This window comes from Triplophysa rosa, linkage group LG18 (genome assembly GCF_024868665.1).
Source record: "Triplophysa rosa linkage group LG18, Trosa_1v2, whole genome shotgun sequence".
Classification (NCBI taxonomy): Eukaryota; Metazoa; Chordata; class Actinopteri; order Cypriniformes; family Nemacheilidae; genus Triplophysa; species Triplophysa rosa.
Genome location: NC_079907.1, coordinates 4,434,408 through 4,453,506, shown reverse-complemented (window position 1 = coordinate 4,453,506; position 19,099 = coordinate 4,434,408). Strand labels below are relative to the sequence as shown.

The window sequence follows — 19,099 nt, the reverse complement described above, 5'->3', positions numbered from 1 at the left end:
GAGACAGTGGAAAGATGTAATCTGGCGAGACGGACCAAAAGACGAACTCACTCGTAACAGCGAGGTAGGTGTTGGTCTGGACCTCTCCGGCCTGGTTGCGGGCGAAGCATTGGAACATTCCAGTGTCATCAGGCAGGAGGCCATTAACCTGCAGACTGCCACCCGCCAGCACTCTGTATCGAGGGGTCTTCACGGGGCTTATGGGTATGGCGTCTTTATACCAGACAATGTCAGGCTGAGGGACACCTAAAAGAAGCACGTGTGAAAAGTTCAAATGCATACATTTGTTTTTAGATTGAATGATTAGGGATGTAACAATATTATCGATATCGTGTTATCGCAATAGCAAAATTGTCTCAATATTATCGTGGTAATATTTTGGCAAGGTCCATCTGGTGCAATATTTTATTTTATAAACGGGATTGTTAGGTCATTTGACCCATCTCATACTATAAATCATACCTCTAAGCAACAGTTATGATTAGAGGATAAAGAAAAGAGGATGTTTACGGCACTTTAAAATATAGCAATAAATACCATGGACTTTATACCGAGATATTATCGCACAGTGAGATTTTGATATCGTTACATCCCAATTAATGATATGATATATGGTATGGTATGATTTGAAATGAGATATGATACGATATGATATTATATATGATTAAATTAAAAACTTTTTTAAAACAACAAGACAAAAATGCATCTTCAAGCTTCAAACTTTTGGCTGGTAGCATGCTGTCCGTATGGGTGCGCACAGGTGATTTGACATTATTAAATGAGGAAAGAAATCCCGGCACACTGTGTATATCTGAATGTTTATGGTGAACGTAACCTAACCAGGTTAGATGTGACAAGGTGATAAATCACAACTCTCCCCACTTGAATTGCTTGCTTAATGGGTATCCCCACCTACAATGAAATCTCATTTGTCCAATATCCTGTTCCATATAGGCCTAGCTCTATATTAAACATCCAATACATTCAGATTAGTAGTCATCTTGTGCAGCTCAGAAAAACTGCCCGAAAAACCAGTTGATTTAGATGTCAGGAACGTCTGACCTCTGGCCTGGCAGGGTATGTCCACAACTTTCTCCATCTCTGCTGTGATGTGTTTCTCTGGTTCCTTCACAAACTGAGGTGGTTCTGTGAGAGATAAAGAAAGGGCAGATAAGGGTTCTGACCTTTGGTACATTTCAATCAAATTAGATTTATTAAAGGGGAATTGCTAAAGAAACAGAGACCGACAAAAGACCTTTATAATCTAAAATGAATACTTCTGAAACCTTCTGTAAGTTAGGTAATTTAAAGTGACAACTGTAGAGTCAAATATCAAAACTGGGGCTGTCAAACGTTTAAACATGAATCACGATTAATCGCTTGCAGAATAAAAGTTTGTGTTTACATAATATATGTCTATGTGTACTAATTTTGTATTTATAAAATCACACCTACATGCATATATTTAAGAAAAATATAAAAATGTATAAACATTTATATATAATTTCAATTCTTGGTAAATGTAAATAAATACATGTAAATATTTCCTAAATATCTATACTGTACACGTACGTATATGTATGTGAATGTTTTTATAAATACAAATCGAATATGCAGAGTACACAGACATGTTATGGAAACACTTTAAAGACGGGGTAACATGCTATTTCATGCATTCTTTCTTCTTTACACTGTTAAACGTGCTGGCTTCTCATGCTTAACATGGTCAACTTGTTAAAAAACGAGTCGGTCGTATGACGTAGTATTTCTGTGCTCGATACACTCCCTCAGCACTCCAACTTGTTTCGTAAAGTTTTTTATATATATTTAGTTTTTTCCTTTTACTGGCCCTGAAAAGTACGCCCACTTGTCATCCACTGAGCAAAAGACCACCCGCTAGCGTGAGATAAAGAGCACACCCATCAATACCGCTTCACTCGGCTGATGGAAGCTAAGCTGTGTTTGTTTGTTCACTGCATTTGGGTGATGGATGTTATATAAACGGTGGATATAACGCTGGATTTGGATGGCTCGGTCTCAGCGCTAAAAGATGCCGCATGCAGTAAGTCAAACTAAGTCATATGTCTGTGTTTTGTTGGCAATCGGCGTGTACGTGCATAATGTAAACAACACAAAGGGATTAATGCGATGATGTGTTGTGTGCTCGTGCTGTAGTTCCGTCCCCCCTGCCTGCCTCCAGCAGCTCGTGTTTTTCCGGAAATAATCTGTCACGGTTCTGCCCCATCTTGTCTTGCTTTTCTTGATCTTGTGGCAGAGCCATGGCAGAACGTCTTGTTTCATGTGGAGAGAGGCGTTTTGGCCCTTTTGGCTTGCCATACTCTCTCCAGGTCTCGTCATTGTTCCTGCCCTCTTGTTCCCTCGTTAGTGCTCGTTATTAGTTCATGCCCCGCACCTGTTACCTCTTGATTTATCCCCTTTATAATGCCCTTGTGTTTTCTGTCCCGTGCTGGTTCATTGTGTTATCTGTCATTCGTCTGGTGAGTTCTTGGTCCAAGTCAAGTCAAGTCAAGTCAAGTCAAGTCAAGTCAAGTCAAGTCAAGTCAAGTCCTTGTTTATGTTATCTCCAGTCTAGTTTCAGTGTAGTTAGTCTTAGTCCTGGCTTGTCATGTTGTGATCTTCCCTTGTTTTATTATGTTACCCCCTCGTGGGTTTTTGTTTTGTTTTATTATTAAAATGTCTTGTTAACCCCTTACCCGCTGTCTGCACTTGGGTCCTCTGTCCACCCCGTGTCATGACATAATCGTACAGCTGTATCTCTCTTTTATAAATTTGATCAAACTAAATACTCTTCGAAGATATGACGTATGCAGTACTACTGTATAGGGTACTCAAGATAAATATGACATTTGCAGAAACTGCGTGCGTCATCCCATCTTTGAAAAACTTTTATTCTTGATGCGATGAATCATTTGAGAGCCCTGATTCAATACATATTTGTATCTTATGTTTCTAATAAGCTTTACACAAATTTCGAAGGTTAACAGTGTAACATATATATTTACATTTCATTAAAGCTTCTTTAAAATGATACGTATTATGTAAAACACTATACATACAATTAAAAAAAATATATAAACATTACATATAAACGGTCCAATATGCATTGGACAGTTCAGTTATTTAAAGCAACTTATATTCAGGATTGTATCTAATATAACAATTTTTAAGTTTCTTGAGGTTCTAGTAGCAAGCAGAAAAATTCAAGCGTTGCCAAAACTAAAATGCACCATATGTCATTCTGCAATCTCCACTGCATTCACAGATCTATACTCTCTCAATGTAGCTTCAGTATTGTATGAAATCCACGTGTATTACCGAGCACATTCAGGTACGCTCCAGCGCTGACGGAGGGGACGCTGCTGCTGCGGAGAACAGCTTCACACTCATAGAATCCAGAGTCGCTGACAACCGGACTCAACACGGTCAGTCTGCGGTTAAAATCACTGAGCCCGCTTCTCACCGGAACACCGTCTTTCTTCCAACTGATGCTCAGTTTTATTAAAGGCCTTATAGAGAATTAAAGAGTGAAAGAGAATTGTTACTAAAACATTTGAGTTTTGGCTTCATAACAACTTAATCAAGACAATTAAAATGAGTGATCGCAGGGTCACCTGGCATTGGCTACACACTCCATCGTGACTTCGGACGTTCCAGAAATTACGCTGGTGTTTCTTGGTGGGATGACAATAGTAGGAGCGATGGGGTCTGCGGGACCACCCACATCTAAAGACAGAGAGAGAGAAGTGTAAATGAGAGCACAAGCAGGTGTGTTGTGACACGCAGGTGAAAGTGAGTGTTTCTAATTGAACTCTCATGTGTCATCTTCGGGTGTGAACGTGCGTCCTGGTATTGGTGGCTGCAGCTGGTGTCTCTTACTGTATGTGTTGTTATGGCATGTGACAGATTTGCGTTTGCAAAGGGAACTTATAAACCTGCTCTCCTGTCAGCAGGATGTGTATGTGTGTTGTGTTCTTTCAGCACACTGCCTGCAGAGAAAGTGATTGCAAAGTTTGTGGGGGAAAAAGTTTTTTACACACACACCGTGATCTTCAATGCCCTGCACCGTTTGTAAGTAAGTGTAAATGCAGTTATAATTCTGAATAACAGAACGTGTTCATACTTTCCACAGAAAGCGTTATGGGCTGGCCCGTCTTGTTTTCCCCGTTCTTATCGTTGACAGCTTGTACTTAGTATCTCCCGGCATCTGGGGCCACGGTGGACAGGATAACCAGCGTGTTGTCCAGGGTGATGGCTCTGTAAAAAAAGAAAACAATAAATAACTAAAAAATCTCCAAATACCAGCTGTCAGATACAGACATCAGACTCGAACACTAAATCTGCGAGATCTCCACCAAGCTGAATGCCAAATGTTGAAGAAGACATTTACACAAACTATTCCCCCAGGATATTTCTGAGCGACTGCCGAGTGTTAATTCACCACCATCTCATTATGTCTATTCACATACACCAGAGTAAACGTCTGTAAAAACATGACAGAGGTTTGAATGATTTTTTCTTGCTGTTTTGTTGCTTTCTCACAGTGAGTCATTCAGAGATGAACAAAGAACCGTAATTTCTCCATATGCTTCCCGATCAACAGCTTCGCAAAATCACTTTACTCGTATAAATAATTACGGGTGTCAGAAAAACTCGCACCAGCTGGGAAGGAAAGTCTTATTGTGGATTTAGCTTCTAGATCCACGAAAACCTCAAATGTCAAATATTGAAAAAATTCCAGGAGCTCTGTTTGAGGTGCATGGCACCAACGATGCCAACGTCATGGGTTCAACTTCCCGGAAAAATGCAAACGGATAAAACTTGAATGCACTGTAAGTCGCATCCGCCAAATGCATAAATGTAATGAAATTAATTTAACCGTGGAACATGTTGGCCCATGAGGCAAATTTGTTCCCAGTTAGAAAAGGGACGGTCACAAAAATGCTGTTTCTAACTTAAACAGGGTAGTACGGCTGACGTTTGTAATATTGCAATTTTAACAGCTAGTTGCTAGGAAACCTTAAGGCACATCCATCCCAAAATTACACAAAATGCAATTAGCCACAGACCCTTCGTGCATGCAAAGACTGATGAGTTTTCACCACGGGAGCAAAAACGTTACAGTTGTTAAAGAACACATCGGACTGAAAAAACATCCACTAAGCAGCCATGTATTACAAATGTAACCATTGCTTCTCTTTAGCAGTAGGTTCACGCCGAATTCAGTCTCCGCCCGAGCGCTCCAGCGCTGTCCACTGGGCCGAATCCTGACACTTGCCCCACGGAGTGCCAATTACAGCTCCTCCTTTGTTTACAATCAATGTTTTCTCATTATGAGTGTGTGTTGGACAATTGGGGAAGAATCGTTCATTCTGCGTGGCTGCCCTCGACCCGTCTCGCACATCCCGTGGTCTCCGAGCTGGCACCCGCGTTCCCCGGCCCGGGTCTTTTGGGGAGTGGAATGCTAATAGGAATCTGTCCGTCTCATTGTAGGAATACCAAACGTGGGCTGGAGCCCCACAGCGGTTCGGCACAAGGCTGCAGGCGCTGAAAAAGTCGACAATTTTTTTAGGAGGAGCTGACATATCTTTTAGTCAAACTCTCTTGGATCTATAGCAGTACGAGTAGTTGAGTGGATCATTATTATACAGCAGTGGAAAACATTTAGAGACCATTCCAAACGTTTGTCAGTTTTCAACCTGATCAGCATTTCTAGATGTTTGTAGAAATATGACTTTTGTGTTGCTTAAAAGGTGAATATGAACTTGTTTTCTTTGCAGTATTTGAGGTATAAAAGAGAGAGAGAGAGCATCTTTTCTGTTATTTTGACGCGTTTCTCCAGTCTTCTTTTTATGCAAATACATGCAAATAGAAACAATATTTTTATTTGAAATTTGGTAAAAATATTGTTAGTAGGTCACAGAATGAATAAAAATGAAAATTTCACCTAAATTCAGAAGAACTGAAAATAATTTTGAAATGGTTTCTATCATTTTTTTCAATGGCTGCATGTAGTTTAAACGTACTGTTTGTGTCAGTGCAATGTTATTACTGTAATTAAAGAAGGAATAATAGAAATAGCAATAAAAATAATTTGCAATAATAAACTGTGTGCAAAGACGCTGTGGAAAAGGATCAACATAATAACTCTCATAACTAATGCACTAGATTAATATTAATGTTGGACATATATTCACAAGTATCTGCCAATTTAAAATGCATTTAGTTTTTAAACCAACACTGATAATACATATTAAACACATCAGCTCCTAAAAAGTCAACATGAACAGAATATTACATTCATTGAATTGAGATTTTACATTTGTCCCAATAGCAAAGTTTCCTTTTGGGATGCCATTCATAACTTTTGCTTCTACATCACTATCTTCTTTCAAAACATAAAATCGCAGGTTCATTTTTGCATCTTTACGTGAGTTGAAGTCAAATAACGTCAAACATTTCTGAAATCGTACCTAAGAACTATATAGACGTTACAGTCGGGCGTCACATGTTCACACTACATCAACCAAGTGAAATGATAAACAACCACTGCATGACTACAAAAGCTCAACGAACAGATGTGAAATAAGACCGGATGGAGTTAAATGTATCTGTTCATGCACACGCTCGCCTCAGTTTCTTCTGTTTTCGGCCCACGATGCATCTCTGCAGATGAATGAGGGGCCAGTTAATAAGGCCGAGCGGCTGCAGCCTGATGATCGGCAGTGAATATTTCACTCTGCTTGGGTCCTGCTGTGCCAGGTGTCAGGTAGAGAGCCACACCGCTGCTAAATTATGGATCTGGAGTGGGACGCCGAGCGGACCGAGCCTGCAAATTAATCTCGGGTGATTCCCTGAACTTGAGCGCATAAAGGGGGAATGGAGATATCGCTAGCAGGCTGAGCAGCTAATGAGGCAGTCGAGAGCGCACACGCGTGTTTATGCGATTTCTTTTCCCGTATGCGCCTATACATACACTCACACATTCAAATGTGCATTTGATCTGCATACACACCTAGGCTCTTACCGAAGCTGATGCACACATGATAATAGACAAGCATAAACCTTACACACAATTCCCATAAATATTGATATGCTGTATGTTTTTAGAGGGACAGGCATGAATACAAAATGAGATTAACCTGTTTTACTGCATTAACATAGTATGATGGATTTTAATTAGAAATTTAGAAATGGAAAGGATATATAAACCCAGGTGCCCATCAGAAATGTATTCAATAAACCCCTTGTGGGTATAATAATAGAACAATACAAGATCAGCACCATTCAAGTTAAAGGGACAGTTCACCCGAAAATGAAAATTCTGTCATCATGTACTCACCCTCAAGTTGTTTCAAATCTGTGTGAATGTATTTGTTTTGCTGAACACAAAGAAAGATATTTTAAAGAACGTTTGTAACCAAACTGTTCTGGGTCGCCATTGACTAACATTGTAAGAAAACTACCATTATGGTAGTCAACGGTGCCCCAGAACTGTTTGGTTTTCAACATTCTTCAAAATATCTTCTTATGTGTTCACACTACAGAACAAAGAAATTAGGTTTGTAACAACTCCAGGGTGAGTAAATAATGACAGCATTTTCATTTTCGGGTGACCTGTACCTTAAAGGATTTGAATAAACCTCCAGTCTAAGCCGTGGCAAAATAAGTGCAAAATATGGCATAGATTTATACTGGAAGAGTGACAAGAGCCGTAGTGATTAGAATATCATAAAGCTTAGGGGTTTACTCTTAGGACTCAAGAGCGCAATCACCTAGCAACCACATAGTTCCTCCTAGCAACCACCCGGCACCAAGCCTAATTCTTATAAAAACGTATCAACACTTGTTTCTGCACCTAAGTATGTGTTTATGTGTATTATCACAGATTCAGCGATCAATGTTCTGTTCATCTTGAGGTTGTTTGTAGGAATTTGCCAAATCACAGATCTGAGAAATTAAAATGCCTTGAGTTGCGTTTCCCGTCAAGGTATTTATCAGATTAATTTACTGCAATGCCGCATTTAGGGTTTCCACAAAACCTGAAAATTCAAGCGTGTGCAGAAATATGACTTTTGTAGCTCTGTTCCAAAACCTATTAACTAGTCAGCATTACTGATGCACACTTGATGCATTTGTAGGAGCCATAAACAGCAAGTCAGTTTAGTGGTTTTGGAACCGAGCTTGTGTACGCCTCTGGTACTTGCGTGTGTTTGCTCACCCACTAAAACGGTTACATGCACACAATAGCGTGTGGAATGGCATTTGTCAGTGCGGTGCTCTTTCTACACTCACTAGAGAACAGCCTAGTGTGCAGACGATGACCTCTATTACACGTAGACAAATACACATGGCACAAGCAGCGCTCCCTTTAGAGGGAATAGGGTCTCGAGCGAATACCACGGTAAATATATCTGACAACACTTACACTTACTGACAGAACACGCAAGCGTGTAGCTTGCACACACACACTGCATGAACACAGGTGGTCAAACAATACTGACAGACAGAATATGCTTGAATATTCCATGGAAACGCTCGGGAATGGAGAAGTTCTTCAACAGGAGGACTTGAAGAACAGGTTGCGCTCGCGAGCAACACCTGTCGAACAAACACAATGCTACTGCTGATATGAGAAGTTGTACGCTGCAGAAAAACCAAACTAGCCCCTCCGGTGCCATCAGCGTCTGTTGGAATGAAATGCTTTCTGACACTCCAGTCAAATATACTCAGGCTTTGAATATAACCTAGATTTTATCACCACACAAAAAAGTGTCCGAAGCATTTAGCCCCAGCCAGGCCTGCCAACCTGCTGTTAGCGTAATATGTCCGAGAAAATTGATGCAATGCTTGTTTGCATAAAACCCCTTGGGCTTTGTGACCTTCCACATCTGCTGTTGAATGAAACAAGTGTATAAATGTCACAATTCTGATTCAGTTATGTATCGTCATTGATGTTCTGATGTTAATATACTGTAGACTAAAATAATATAGTATTGTAAAACCTGATTTATATAGTAAGCCAGTAAACAGACAAAATAATGCACTATAGGAGTTCCAGGACCCACGTTTTGCAATTCATTAGAGCTCTTTTGGGGTACAAAAATAATTATTGGAACTAAACAATAGCGACGAATGTCAAATCCATATGGCAGTGATATACATACAACGCCATATGCGCAAGCTTTAGACTGTCTGAAACAAGCACTGGGTTAAGAGCACCCTTATACTACACAGTTTGTTGAAAAAGGAAAGTGTCAAATGAAAAACTCATTCAAACACTGAAGACTATTTTCCTTACCTCAAGCAAATTCTTTAGCGGATGGGCTGGAATATTGGAAAAGAACAAAATGAAAAACCATAATAGCACTTTTCTTTCAACACTTGGAGTGGGGCAGCTCCTGGAATGTGTTTACCATCAGAGGTTCTGATTATATACAACATTAGCCATCCCAAATAACACAACAAATCAAACGCAGCCAGTGGAAAAGGACCTTTCAATTGCATTCTCATTCAATAATGAAAGACTAATGGCTATTGCGGTTAAATGACTGCCTTTCGAGTCGGTCTCGCTCCCGAAGGAAAGGAAAGTAATGAAGGGAGGCGTCGTCTCCATCATGCCGGAACAGACAGGACTGCTGTGGGACGCACCGGTCAGGGATGGACTTTATGGACATGATCACAGAATGACTTCTGACAGACAGACAGATAAATAAACATTGACAGGCAAATATATAGACGGATAGATAAACACATACAGACAGACACACACATAAATAGATTGAGGGATAGATTAATTGATAAGACACATACACTAACGGACAGATATACAGACTGACCAAAAATTTACAGAAAGGCAGATTTATAAACAGATATACGTAACAGACAGATGACAGAGAGACAGATATACAGACATACAGTATACATTTACAGACAGACAGACACACGCACACACACACATATTCATTGACAGACAGACGCATACAATTACAAACAGCTAGACAGACAGATAAATACAGTACATACATACATACAGTACAATGAAAGACACACATACACAGTCAGACAGAGAGACACATGTATTGACAGACAGTCAAGCAGACGGGCACATACACTAACTGACAGGGGCGGACTTGGAAGCAAAAACGGCTCTGGAGTTTTCGGCCCACATCGGCCCTCTACCATTTCTGTCGATGGGGGGGGGTGGTTGTGTTTGACTGCACCTGCCCTCCACCATCTGGGGGGGGGAGTGGGGGGTTGTTTGCTTGCATAGGCCCTCCACCATTTCTGTCGACGGGGGGGTCTAGTTGTATGTAACGTGTCATTGCGTTACATGTATTCGTGTCCGTCTCGCTAATGCCTTCGCGTCCGTCTGTCCGTCCCAAGCTTCCCTTCCGGCTCCATACATTAGCTGCCCACCTGGAAAAGTTCAGATACTCCAGATGGCCGGTCCGCCCCTGGTCATGGCTGTTGGCCGTCGAAGGGACGGCCGTTCTGGACTTTGACAGAATGTCCTACTGGTCAGTCCGCCCCTGCTGTCTGACTGACAGACAGACAGGCAAACAGGTAAATAAACATACATTGACAGACAAACAGACACATTCATTGACAGACAGATACAGTATACAGACATTCAGACAGACATAAAGATAAATACATTGACAGTCAAACAGAAACATACACAAACAGACACATAATTCACTTTGTTGTGACTGTGATTTCAAGAATTAGTTTCAGAGATCTTCAACACATCATTAAAAAGTTTTAAAGAAATATTGAAGATCTTCAAAAGAAAGTCTTGAGCCCACAGTCTGGCATGAAGCTTCACAGAAAACAGCACATCTCTCAATATATGGACAACAGGAGCGGTCGTGGAGCCGGAATGGAGGAGAGAGAGTCCCAGTATGAAATTGTCTCATCAAGGGAAAACTGCAGTCAGGGGAGCGTGGAGAGAGAAAGAATGCGGCTTCTGCTGGACAAGCTTTACCAATCTACAGCTCAATTTACAACAAAATCTGTTCAATTTCTTCTTGCCCAACATAAGATGCAGAAAGAATGAAGAAAAAAAATCATTTGGTTGATGGGCAAATGGTGGAAAGGGTTCACACATACACACACGTACAGAAAATGAAAAGTTCTGAGTAAAATATATACCTCACAACTACAGATTCATTCCAACATCAAAAGACTGAGTGCACTGTGTGCTATTTTGTATTTGAACTTGAACCGCAAGATATGGAAAAATTGTGACTTGGTGTCTGTTTATTAAAATGACAGTACTTACAGTCATGTAGGGTTAAAAGTCAGCTAAAAGATGTAACATAAGGTATGAAATTACTTAAAAAAAAAAAAACACTACGAGTATGGAGCTGCAAAATGTATGCAGATTTAACAGGTAAATGAATTAGCATTTGGTTACATTTGATGAAAAATGTTTGAATGAATTATTTTCAGAAGATTAATAATGTAGGGTGCAGGGTTTAGAAAAACCTCTGTCCAAAATGTTTCAGAAATATCACTCCAATCATATCAATAATAATATTCAATAATATCACTACCCAGAATATTTCAATTCTAGAATAAATGACAGAATGGACACCAAATGCAAATGTTGTGTCAAGCTGTTTTCAACACCGTAGATGCTAATCTGTAATTTACACATTCGATGTAATATACTCTACATTTTTAAATACATTTAACACAATTGCTGTGAAAACATAATTTTAACATCCAGAGCAGTGCGAATCTGTGCCTGTGAATTGAAGGAGAAAGGGACGGCTGTAGAAGCCCAGCTCTCTCCAAACACCATAATAATCCTGTTCTGTTATCTAGCCTTAGATTGCATAATTAGAGCGAGAAAGACAAAGAAATGGACATGAGATGAGGTCAAGATGCTTGTGCTTCTAAAAACGCTCCTTTTTAAGACCCTCGGGCCTCGTAGCTAGCTTTTGCCGAAATGAGTTTAAACAAGTGCAATCCGATGAAAAACAAACAAGGAGTAAGACAGAGAGAGATTACGTTCACAAATCGAGGGCAGAAAGTGAGTTTTCCTCTGCGTTTCTCGCTCTCAGGCAGGCTAGTTGCTCTCCGCGGGTTTCTCGGCCAATTTTACGCTTATTTTCATGTTTTACGGAGCCTTTGAAACAGCTACGGAGGTGCCAATGGCCTGATTAAAATTCAATTAAATGATTTTCCTGGAATAAATGTTATCTGCTCCGCTCATTTGCATGAGGTAACCTTGGCTTTGAGCACACCAGGAAAACAAAAAAGTGTGATTATGTGGACACATAATTCAGTGGTTTTGCAATGACAGTGTAGACAAAAAAAAACGCAATACGGCTACAGAATGTGTTCAGCATGTGAAAAACATTTTCGAAAGCCAACGAACGAAATCATATGCAAGCTCACACACAAGTATACATACACTGTATATGACCGGAAGTGATTTTTCTTCCAAGAATTATAGCCACATAGATTCCTCAACAACACTCCAGTGTCGTCAAAAGAAAGAAAGAGACACAAACGCAACCAAACAAAATTGCTGTAATTTAGAAACTTACATTCGGCTGCTAGGAGGGATTTTGCGTCCATCTCTGAACCACGTCACCTGTGGTTGAGGGAAACAGCGTATACGTGGGGCTGGGATAACAGCTCCCTCGCCCTGGGATACGGCTTGGGTCCGTTCACCTTCGTCAAAACTTCCCATATCTATAAACAGAAAGTAGAGTGAGCTAAACTGCATGACATGGATATACTGTATAGCTACTCTAAAAAAGCGATATCGATTTTATTATACAAGTAGAAATCTTTTTTAAAAAACTGTGAAAATATGTGAAATGCAGTAATATTTCAATAAAAATGTGCTTACGCGACCCAATTTTACAATAAAACTATATATAACTCTCCTTTTCTACACTCTTAAAAATAAAGGTGCTTAAAAGGTTTTTCACAGCGATATAGAAGAACCATTTTTGGTTCCACAAAGAACCATTCAGCCAAAGGTTCTTTAAATGGGTCATTTTACGCGGCTAAAACGAATATTATTGTTTGCTTAGATGTATTACAATGTGTATACATGATTTAAGGTTAAAAACGCTGTATTTTCCACATACCGTGCATGTTTGTATCTCCTCTTAGCCCCGCCTCTCTGAAACGCGAGGATATTTTACAAAGCTCATCGCTCTGAAAAGCGAGGTGTGCTATGATTGGCCAGTTCACTACTGCGTAGTGATTGGTGGAATACTGCAATTGTGTGACGGAAATGTAATGCCTCTTACCATATTCGGAACATCAGGTTTCAAAGCAATTGTGCTGACAGGTACTCCCACCTTACTTGCGTGTAGATTTGGGCGGTTTTAGTCAACTCATACCACGAACTGACGTAGATTTGTGGGGGTGTGGTTACACGAGGCCTTTCAGGCAGGTCTGGGTGAGCATTCGCTTCTAGATAGAATGCATCTTTTGTTCCGACACTTTAATTTTTGCAATTTCACATGTCTAATACATGCATGGGCAACTTATAACACACCAAAGACACAGAAAAACACGTATTTCTGGCGAATGACTCCTTTAAAGAACCGTCTCTTTCTTACTCAAAAAGCACTTAAAATAGGGGCTTCAAAATGTTTTTCGATACCATAGAAGAACCTTTTGGTTGCACAAAGAACAATTAACATCTGAAGAACCTTTCTGTTTCACAAAAGGTTCTTTGATGCGAAATAAAAGGTTCTTCAGATTATAAAAAAGTAAGAGAGAGATGGTTCTTTAAAGAACCTTTGACTGAATGGTTCTTTGTGGAACCAAAAATGGTTCTTCTATGGCATCGCTGTGAAGAGCCTTTAGAGTGTAACCCATCAATTTCTTGCTTTAAAATTTCATTTATTCCTATAAACAGCCATAACAAATTTTTAAACATATAACACTTGTTGATTCAGACAGCTGTTCAGTCTCAACACAAGAAAAATCTGTTTTGTTTCGTAAATCGTGTTTAGTTTTACACAGATGCTTACAAACTTCTACTGCCAACAGGATTTACAACTCACCTCGGTCTTCTCTAGAACCTGCGTTAAAATACTCATAACACAACAACAAATACAAACAAAATGTTAATGTCTGCTGCCTACACCCGTGCCTAAAACCGTCTTTGTTTTGCCTGCCTACAAGGAACACGTCACAGCAGAAATGTCTAGAACACGCAATTCACGGTTACAGTGTCTTTCACCATCTGCTCTGGTTGGACAGCTTTTGACAGACGTGCTCTGACAGAGCGTCAGACATCGTCGCGGTTGCCGTCGCAGTGGAGATGATATGTGCCAGCTAGCTAGCGGCCATGACAGTGACCAGAACTGACTGATCCGAACGGATGTTCACCATGCGTTAAATCAGCAGTCATTCTTATTTACAACACCATCGGATTAGAGGAATAAATGTCCTTGTAGGTGGAAAGCTGACACGTCACTAATCTTTGAAATACATATCAGATGTTTACAACCGTTTTGCTCCTAAACTGGCAAAATACGTCACTCTTGGTCATTTAGATATAAAACATATTGAAATGATGAAGTTGTCCAAAACAAATTGCAGTCAATACAAAATTTGCTTGCTTCTGGTTTCCCTACGCTTCACACAAAACGATTTTGTCCTCATTTAGCCTTCGTGATGTAGTTCTACCTCTACAGTATATTACTATATTTCTTCCTTTTTCTTTCTACCACAAAAGGAGAACCAAGACACAATATCCAAACAATGAAAATAATACGTTTGGAGCAATATGAGCGCGAGAAAACTTCTGTTTTCTAGGAGAGCAACTCTTTTATTGTTAGAATTGAATTCTTGTAAAAAAAAAAAGGAGGTTGTATAAAACAGCTTCTGGCAACATGTATTCATGATATTTCTCTAAAAAGTGGATCTGACCTACAAGGCCGGACTTACCATTGGCCTTGACTGGGCTCCAGCCCAGGGGCCCCGCCCTTCAGGGGGCCGCCTGCTGTCGTTAATTTGATTTGTTTAGTTATATGCCAGTCATTTTATTTTTCATTTAAACTTTGTGCATTGGCCTACCAATGTTCAATAGCACTGCCTTATGTAAGGAACGATGTCGTTTAATTGGCTAATCGTTCCGTCAGTCATGTTGGCGTTTCCTGATTGGTCATATGTGGATTCTATCCGTTACGTTTACCGCAGTTGAAACCTGTCTGCTCATTAAGACGCTTGTTCTAATGTCTGACAAGCGCAATCGCAGTGCCGCGCTTAAAGAAAACCATAAACTGAGAGACAAGAACTCGAAAGAACAGCATTTAGGAAATAATGATTCTTTATACCCATGGCACCACACCTTGATCTTTAGGCAGAGAATCCAGAGCATACCTGTCACCATCTCCCGCCAGGCCGCCACCCTCCGGTTTTATTTCAGTTATTTCTCCTTTGAAACTCGCGGACCGACGTGGCTTGCGCCCGCCTTTGGTATACGAAGTTGAACGGTAGCCGAAGTAGAGTAGAGAGGATTCACATCCCCGCGAAAAACTTTCTCTTATTACACCGCTATATGATTCCACTCCGCGTTTTCCATTTGACGCTCGCGCCTCACAGTCTGTGTCCGCTCACTGAACACGACAGATTGTTTCATCTACAGGTAGATGTAGTAGAGTCTACTAGCTGTTGTTGTTGTTACACTTTCTTTGCTTTTACAAAAAACGTGTTATGAAAAGTGTTGTGTTCTGCAGACATCTCTGAATAAAAACAGGTAATATAGAGTTTATTTCTAATATTTCCCGTTCTGTGGCCATAAGCGGTTCTTGTAAATAATACGCAAACACTGTTAAATCCATCCATGTAAATAAAAAATGAAAACATTCTGCTAACTAATAAACAGTTAAAACAACCGAACTACGGGACGCGTGAAGGGACAAACTGCGTTTAGATAGTTATTTCATTTCTGACGTTGAGATCTCTGGCAAAATGTAAATGCTAAATTTAATAGATATACCATTCATGGATTCATGGCCTGTGAGCTGCATTAAACTGTCTCTTAGATTTACATTTAAGAATTTGACATTAAAATGATGTTATGTTAGTCATAAAGTAATTAAAACGATTTATAACAGAGGGGTGCCCTATTTGCCCTGCACAACCTCAGTTAACTAGACTTTACAAAACTATGGACCCATCTCATTATTATGAAACTATTTAAGCCATAATAAGACGTTTCATCTCATTATATGAATACAATTTTAATGTGCATTTCAAACTCATAGATCTGTCATATGCTTTACTGATGGAATTGCAATAGAATACTAATATATTTTTAACACTTTACACCGTTGCATTTGTTAACATTAGTTAAGCATTAGATTACATGTCTGCATTTGTTAATCTTTATTTTCAGTATTTACTAATATTTTTAAAAACATGCACCTGAACTAACATGAACAATTGTATTTGGCATTAACTAACAATAAACAAGATTAATAAATGCTGACAACTGTATTGCTCATTGTTGGTTTCATGTTAATGCAGGTGTTCTCAAATTTTAGATCCAAGACGTATAATCTCTCAACATCCTCGAGAAATACAGGGAGAACACACACATTTGTTCCTTTTTAGTAGTTTTCTTATTATGGATCAATAAATTTAATTTTAAAATACATAATGGTAGGGCTGTATGATTATGTCAAAAACTATACAATATCAAGGGGACTAATAATGTTGATTATTAATGTTGATTGGATTTTACATTTAAGTATGTTTGAAACTTCCTACACGCTATAAACGCACCACTTGTGGCTCCCACTGTCAAAACAAGCATTATAAACGTGTAAACCAATGAACACGTGTTATTGTTAGTCATTGGAGAGAAAAAACATTTACTAATGCTAACAAACACATGATTTTAAATAGTACGGGGCCCCGAAAACAACTCAAGCCCAGGGGCCCCCACCCTCCTAAGTCCGGCCCTGCTGACCTAACACTAAAGACTAGCCCTCGGTTTCTATTAGCTTCCTGGCGAGGAAAAGATTTAAAAATTAAAGTCGGCTTCCTGAAGATCAAGAGCATTATTCATCTCAAAAGCTAATTAAGCAAAACCCACATTAAAAAATAACACGCCAACGTTCTGCCTTTGATATCAGACTTTTGTGATTTCCGATATTGACGTCTGCATTCGAATGCCCTCCATCTCCAGCTTCCCAATGAAACGCAAGACGGACGCCAATCATTGCAAAGGTGCTTGAAACGGAAATGAGAAAAGCTCAAATCTCAGCATTTTAACGCTGAAAAAATGGAGTACAGTTCGGAAAGCAAAGTTTATCTGGTGCAAACCGAAGCTCTCGCCGCACTAACCGAGAGACTCAAACTTCGATAATGACCGAAAACAGCCGGATACTTGCCACTCGGTTCAAGCGCAACAGCTGTTCTTCATGCTAAACAGGTTACGAAATGGAGGAATGAATTAAAATCCGAGCGGGGGAAGTGATTGGTCGCCACAACCTCATCAAACTAATGAGAAAGTTAAAGTGGACCAGCTGTGGCGTTGGAGAGGGGCTTTTAAATGAAGCAGAGGTACGCCACCTCACCAACAGATGCTGTGTTCTGTGAAACACACACGCAAGGACACAACCTATAACCGCGTGGTCACAATCGCGCAGGGGTGCACGCGAGGAGTGCTTGAGAGGTATATGGTCACTCACATGCCACTTGTACTTCGGTTCGCCTCTGCAACAACGCTCCGACTCGGTTTCTCACGATACACCGATAGAAGCCGGCGTGTGATCTGTCCAAAGACGGTATCAGATACCTGCAAGAGAAAGATGAAAGCGTTAAACTTCTTAAAATGCAAGCAGCATTGCCAAACCGACAGAATCCCATTCCTAAAATCTGTGTGGACATTTCATCCATTTAAAAACTTTTAGCCGTTAACGTTAGCCTCGTCCTTCACACAGCAATTGTCTCTGTTATCAGTCAAGAGCAACTGCGAACCTCCTTTTCATATCAACATATGTTCCTTATCTTTTATGGAAGCACTCCAAAGAAAGTGAAAACACTGCTATAAAAGAATATGTTTTCTTTATTCCCATCTCGCAGTAATGACCTTGAATTTCACTGACTCCGAATGTAAATGTGCTTGCAATACCACCTTTTTCTCAATAGGTGGTCCTCTAACCTACAGAATGATGGAGGGAAAATAATAGAGGCGGGCCTGGGTTTAGTGAGGTGCACGAGTGAATAAACAGCACACATGATTAAATGATGTGAAGCCAATGTTCTAGAAAACCTCCTAATAGCCAATACGGTATAAAAACTAACCAAGACCAGAGCCATTAAAAGGAGGGTTCGCTTAAAAATAGCCACTCATTTACTCACCCTCATTGCATTCCAAATCCTTTTTTTTCTTCCAGGGCACACAAATGAAGTGCTGACAATGCTCATTTTTCATCCAATGAAAGTGAATGGTGACTAGGGATATTCTTGAATCATATAGAGGGTTACATGATGGAATTTACATTTTTTGAAAAACTATCCCTCTAATTTCTTGCTTCAGAATTTAATTTATGGGAGACTATTAAAAGGCTTTGGAGGATAAAGATTGTTTTATAAAGTCTAACCACTGATAATGTTCTGAGTGATGATTCACATCTTTTATGCGCTTAAAAAGGGTGAGTAAAATGAGGGTGAGCAAATTAAGACAAAACGATTAAAGCAACTGTTCATCCAAAAACAAAAATAGTTTTTGGTTTTTTAACCCTTGTTTAGAACAAGTAACGGTAGACCAGAGTTGCCAGATCTGCAAGAAAAACACCCAAATGGCCTATCACTATCCCAAAACTAGACCAATGACCACATCTCAATACCAAAACTTAAAATATGTCTTTCCCAATAAATACATCATTTACATGTAATATTACACACAATTTCTTCTTGAAAATCACTGTGTAAACATAACTGTAAAAAACATAAATAACAAAATCTCAGAGGTGGAAAGTAGGCTACTTAAGTATTTTTAATTTTACACTTTTTAACCTGTTAGCTGTCGGTCCCCTTTTTTGAGGGTTGGGCTAAAAAGTGATTTCAACTTTTAAATTAGTGT

General features: G+C 39.7%; 1 protein-coding gene across 1 annotated transcript in view; it reads right to left on the bottom strand.

Annotated features, from left to right (window-relative positions):
• The window catches only part of sdk2b (sidekick cell adhesion molecule 2b), a 267,423-nt gene that overhangs the window by 45,869 nt on the left and 202,455 nt on the right, over positions 1-19,099 (bottom strand). Inside the window, 7 exon segments of the mRNA XM_057358318.1 lie at positions 52-246; positions 1,063-1,146; positions 3,337-3,527; positions 3,633-3,744; positions 4,142-4,275; positions 12,579-12,726; positions 17,703-17,809. Of these exon segments, the coding sequence (XP_057214301.1) occupies positions 52-246; positions 1,063-1,146; positions 3,337-3,527; positions 3,633-3,744; positions 4,142-4,275; positions 12,579-12,726; positions 17,703-17,809 (971 nt within the window).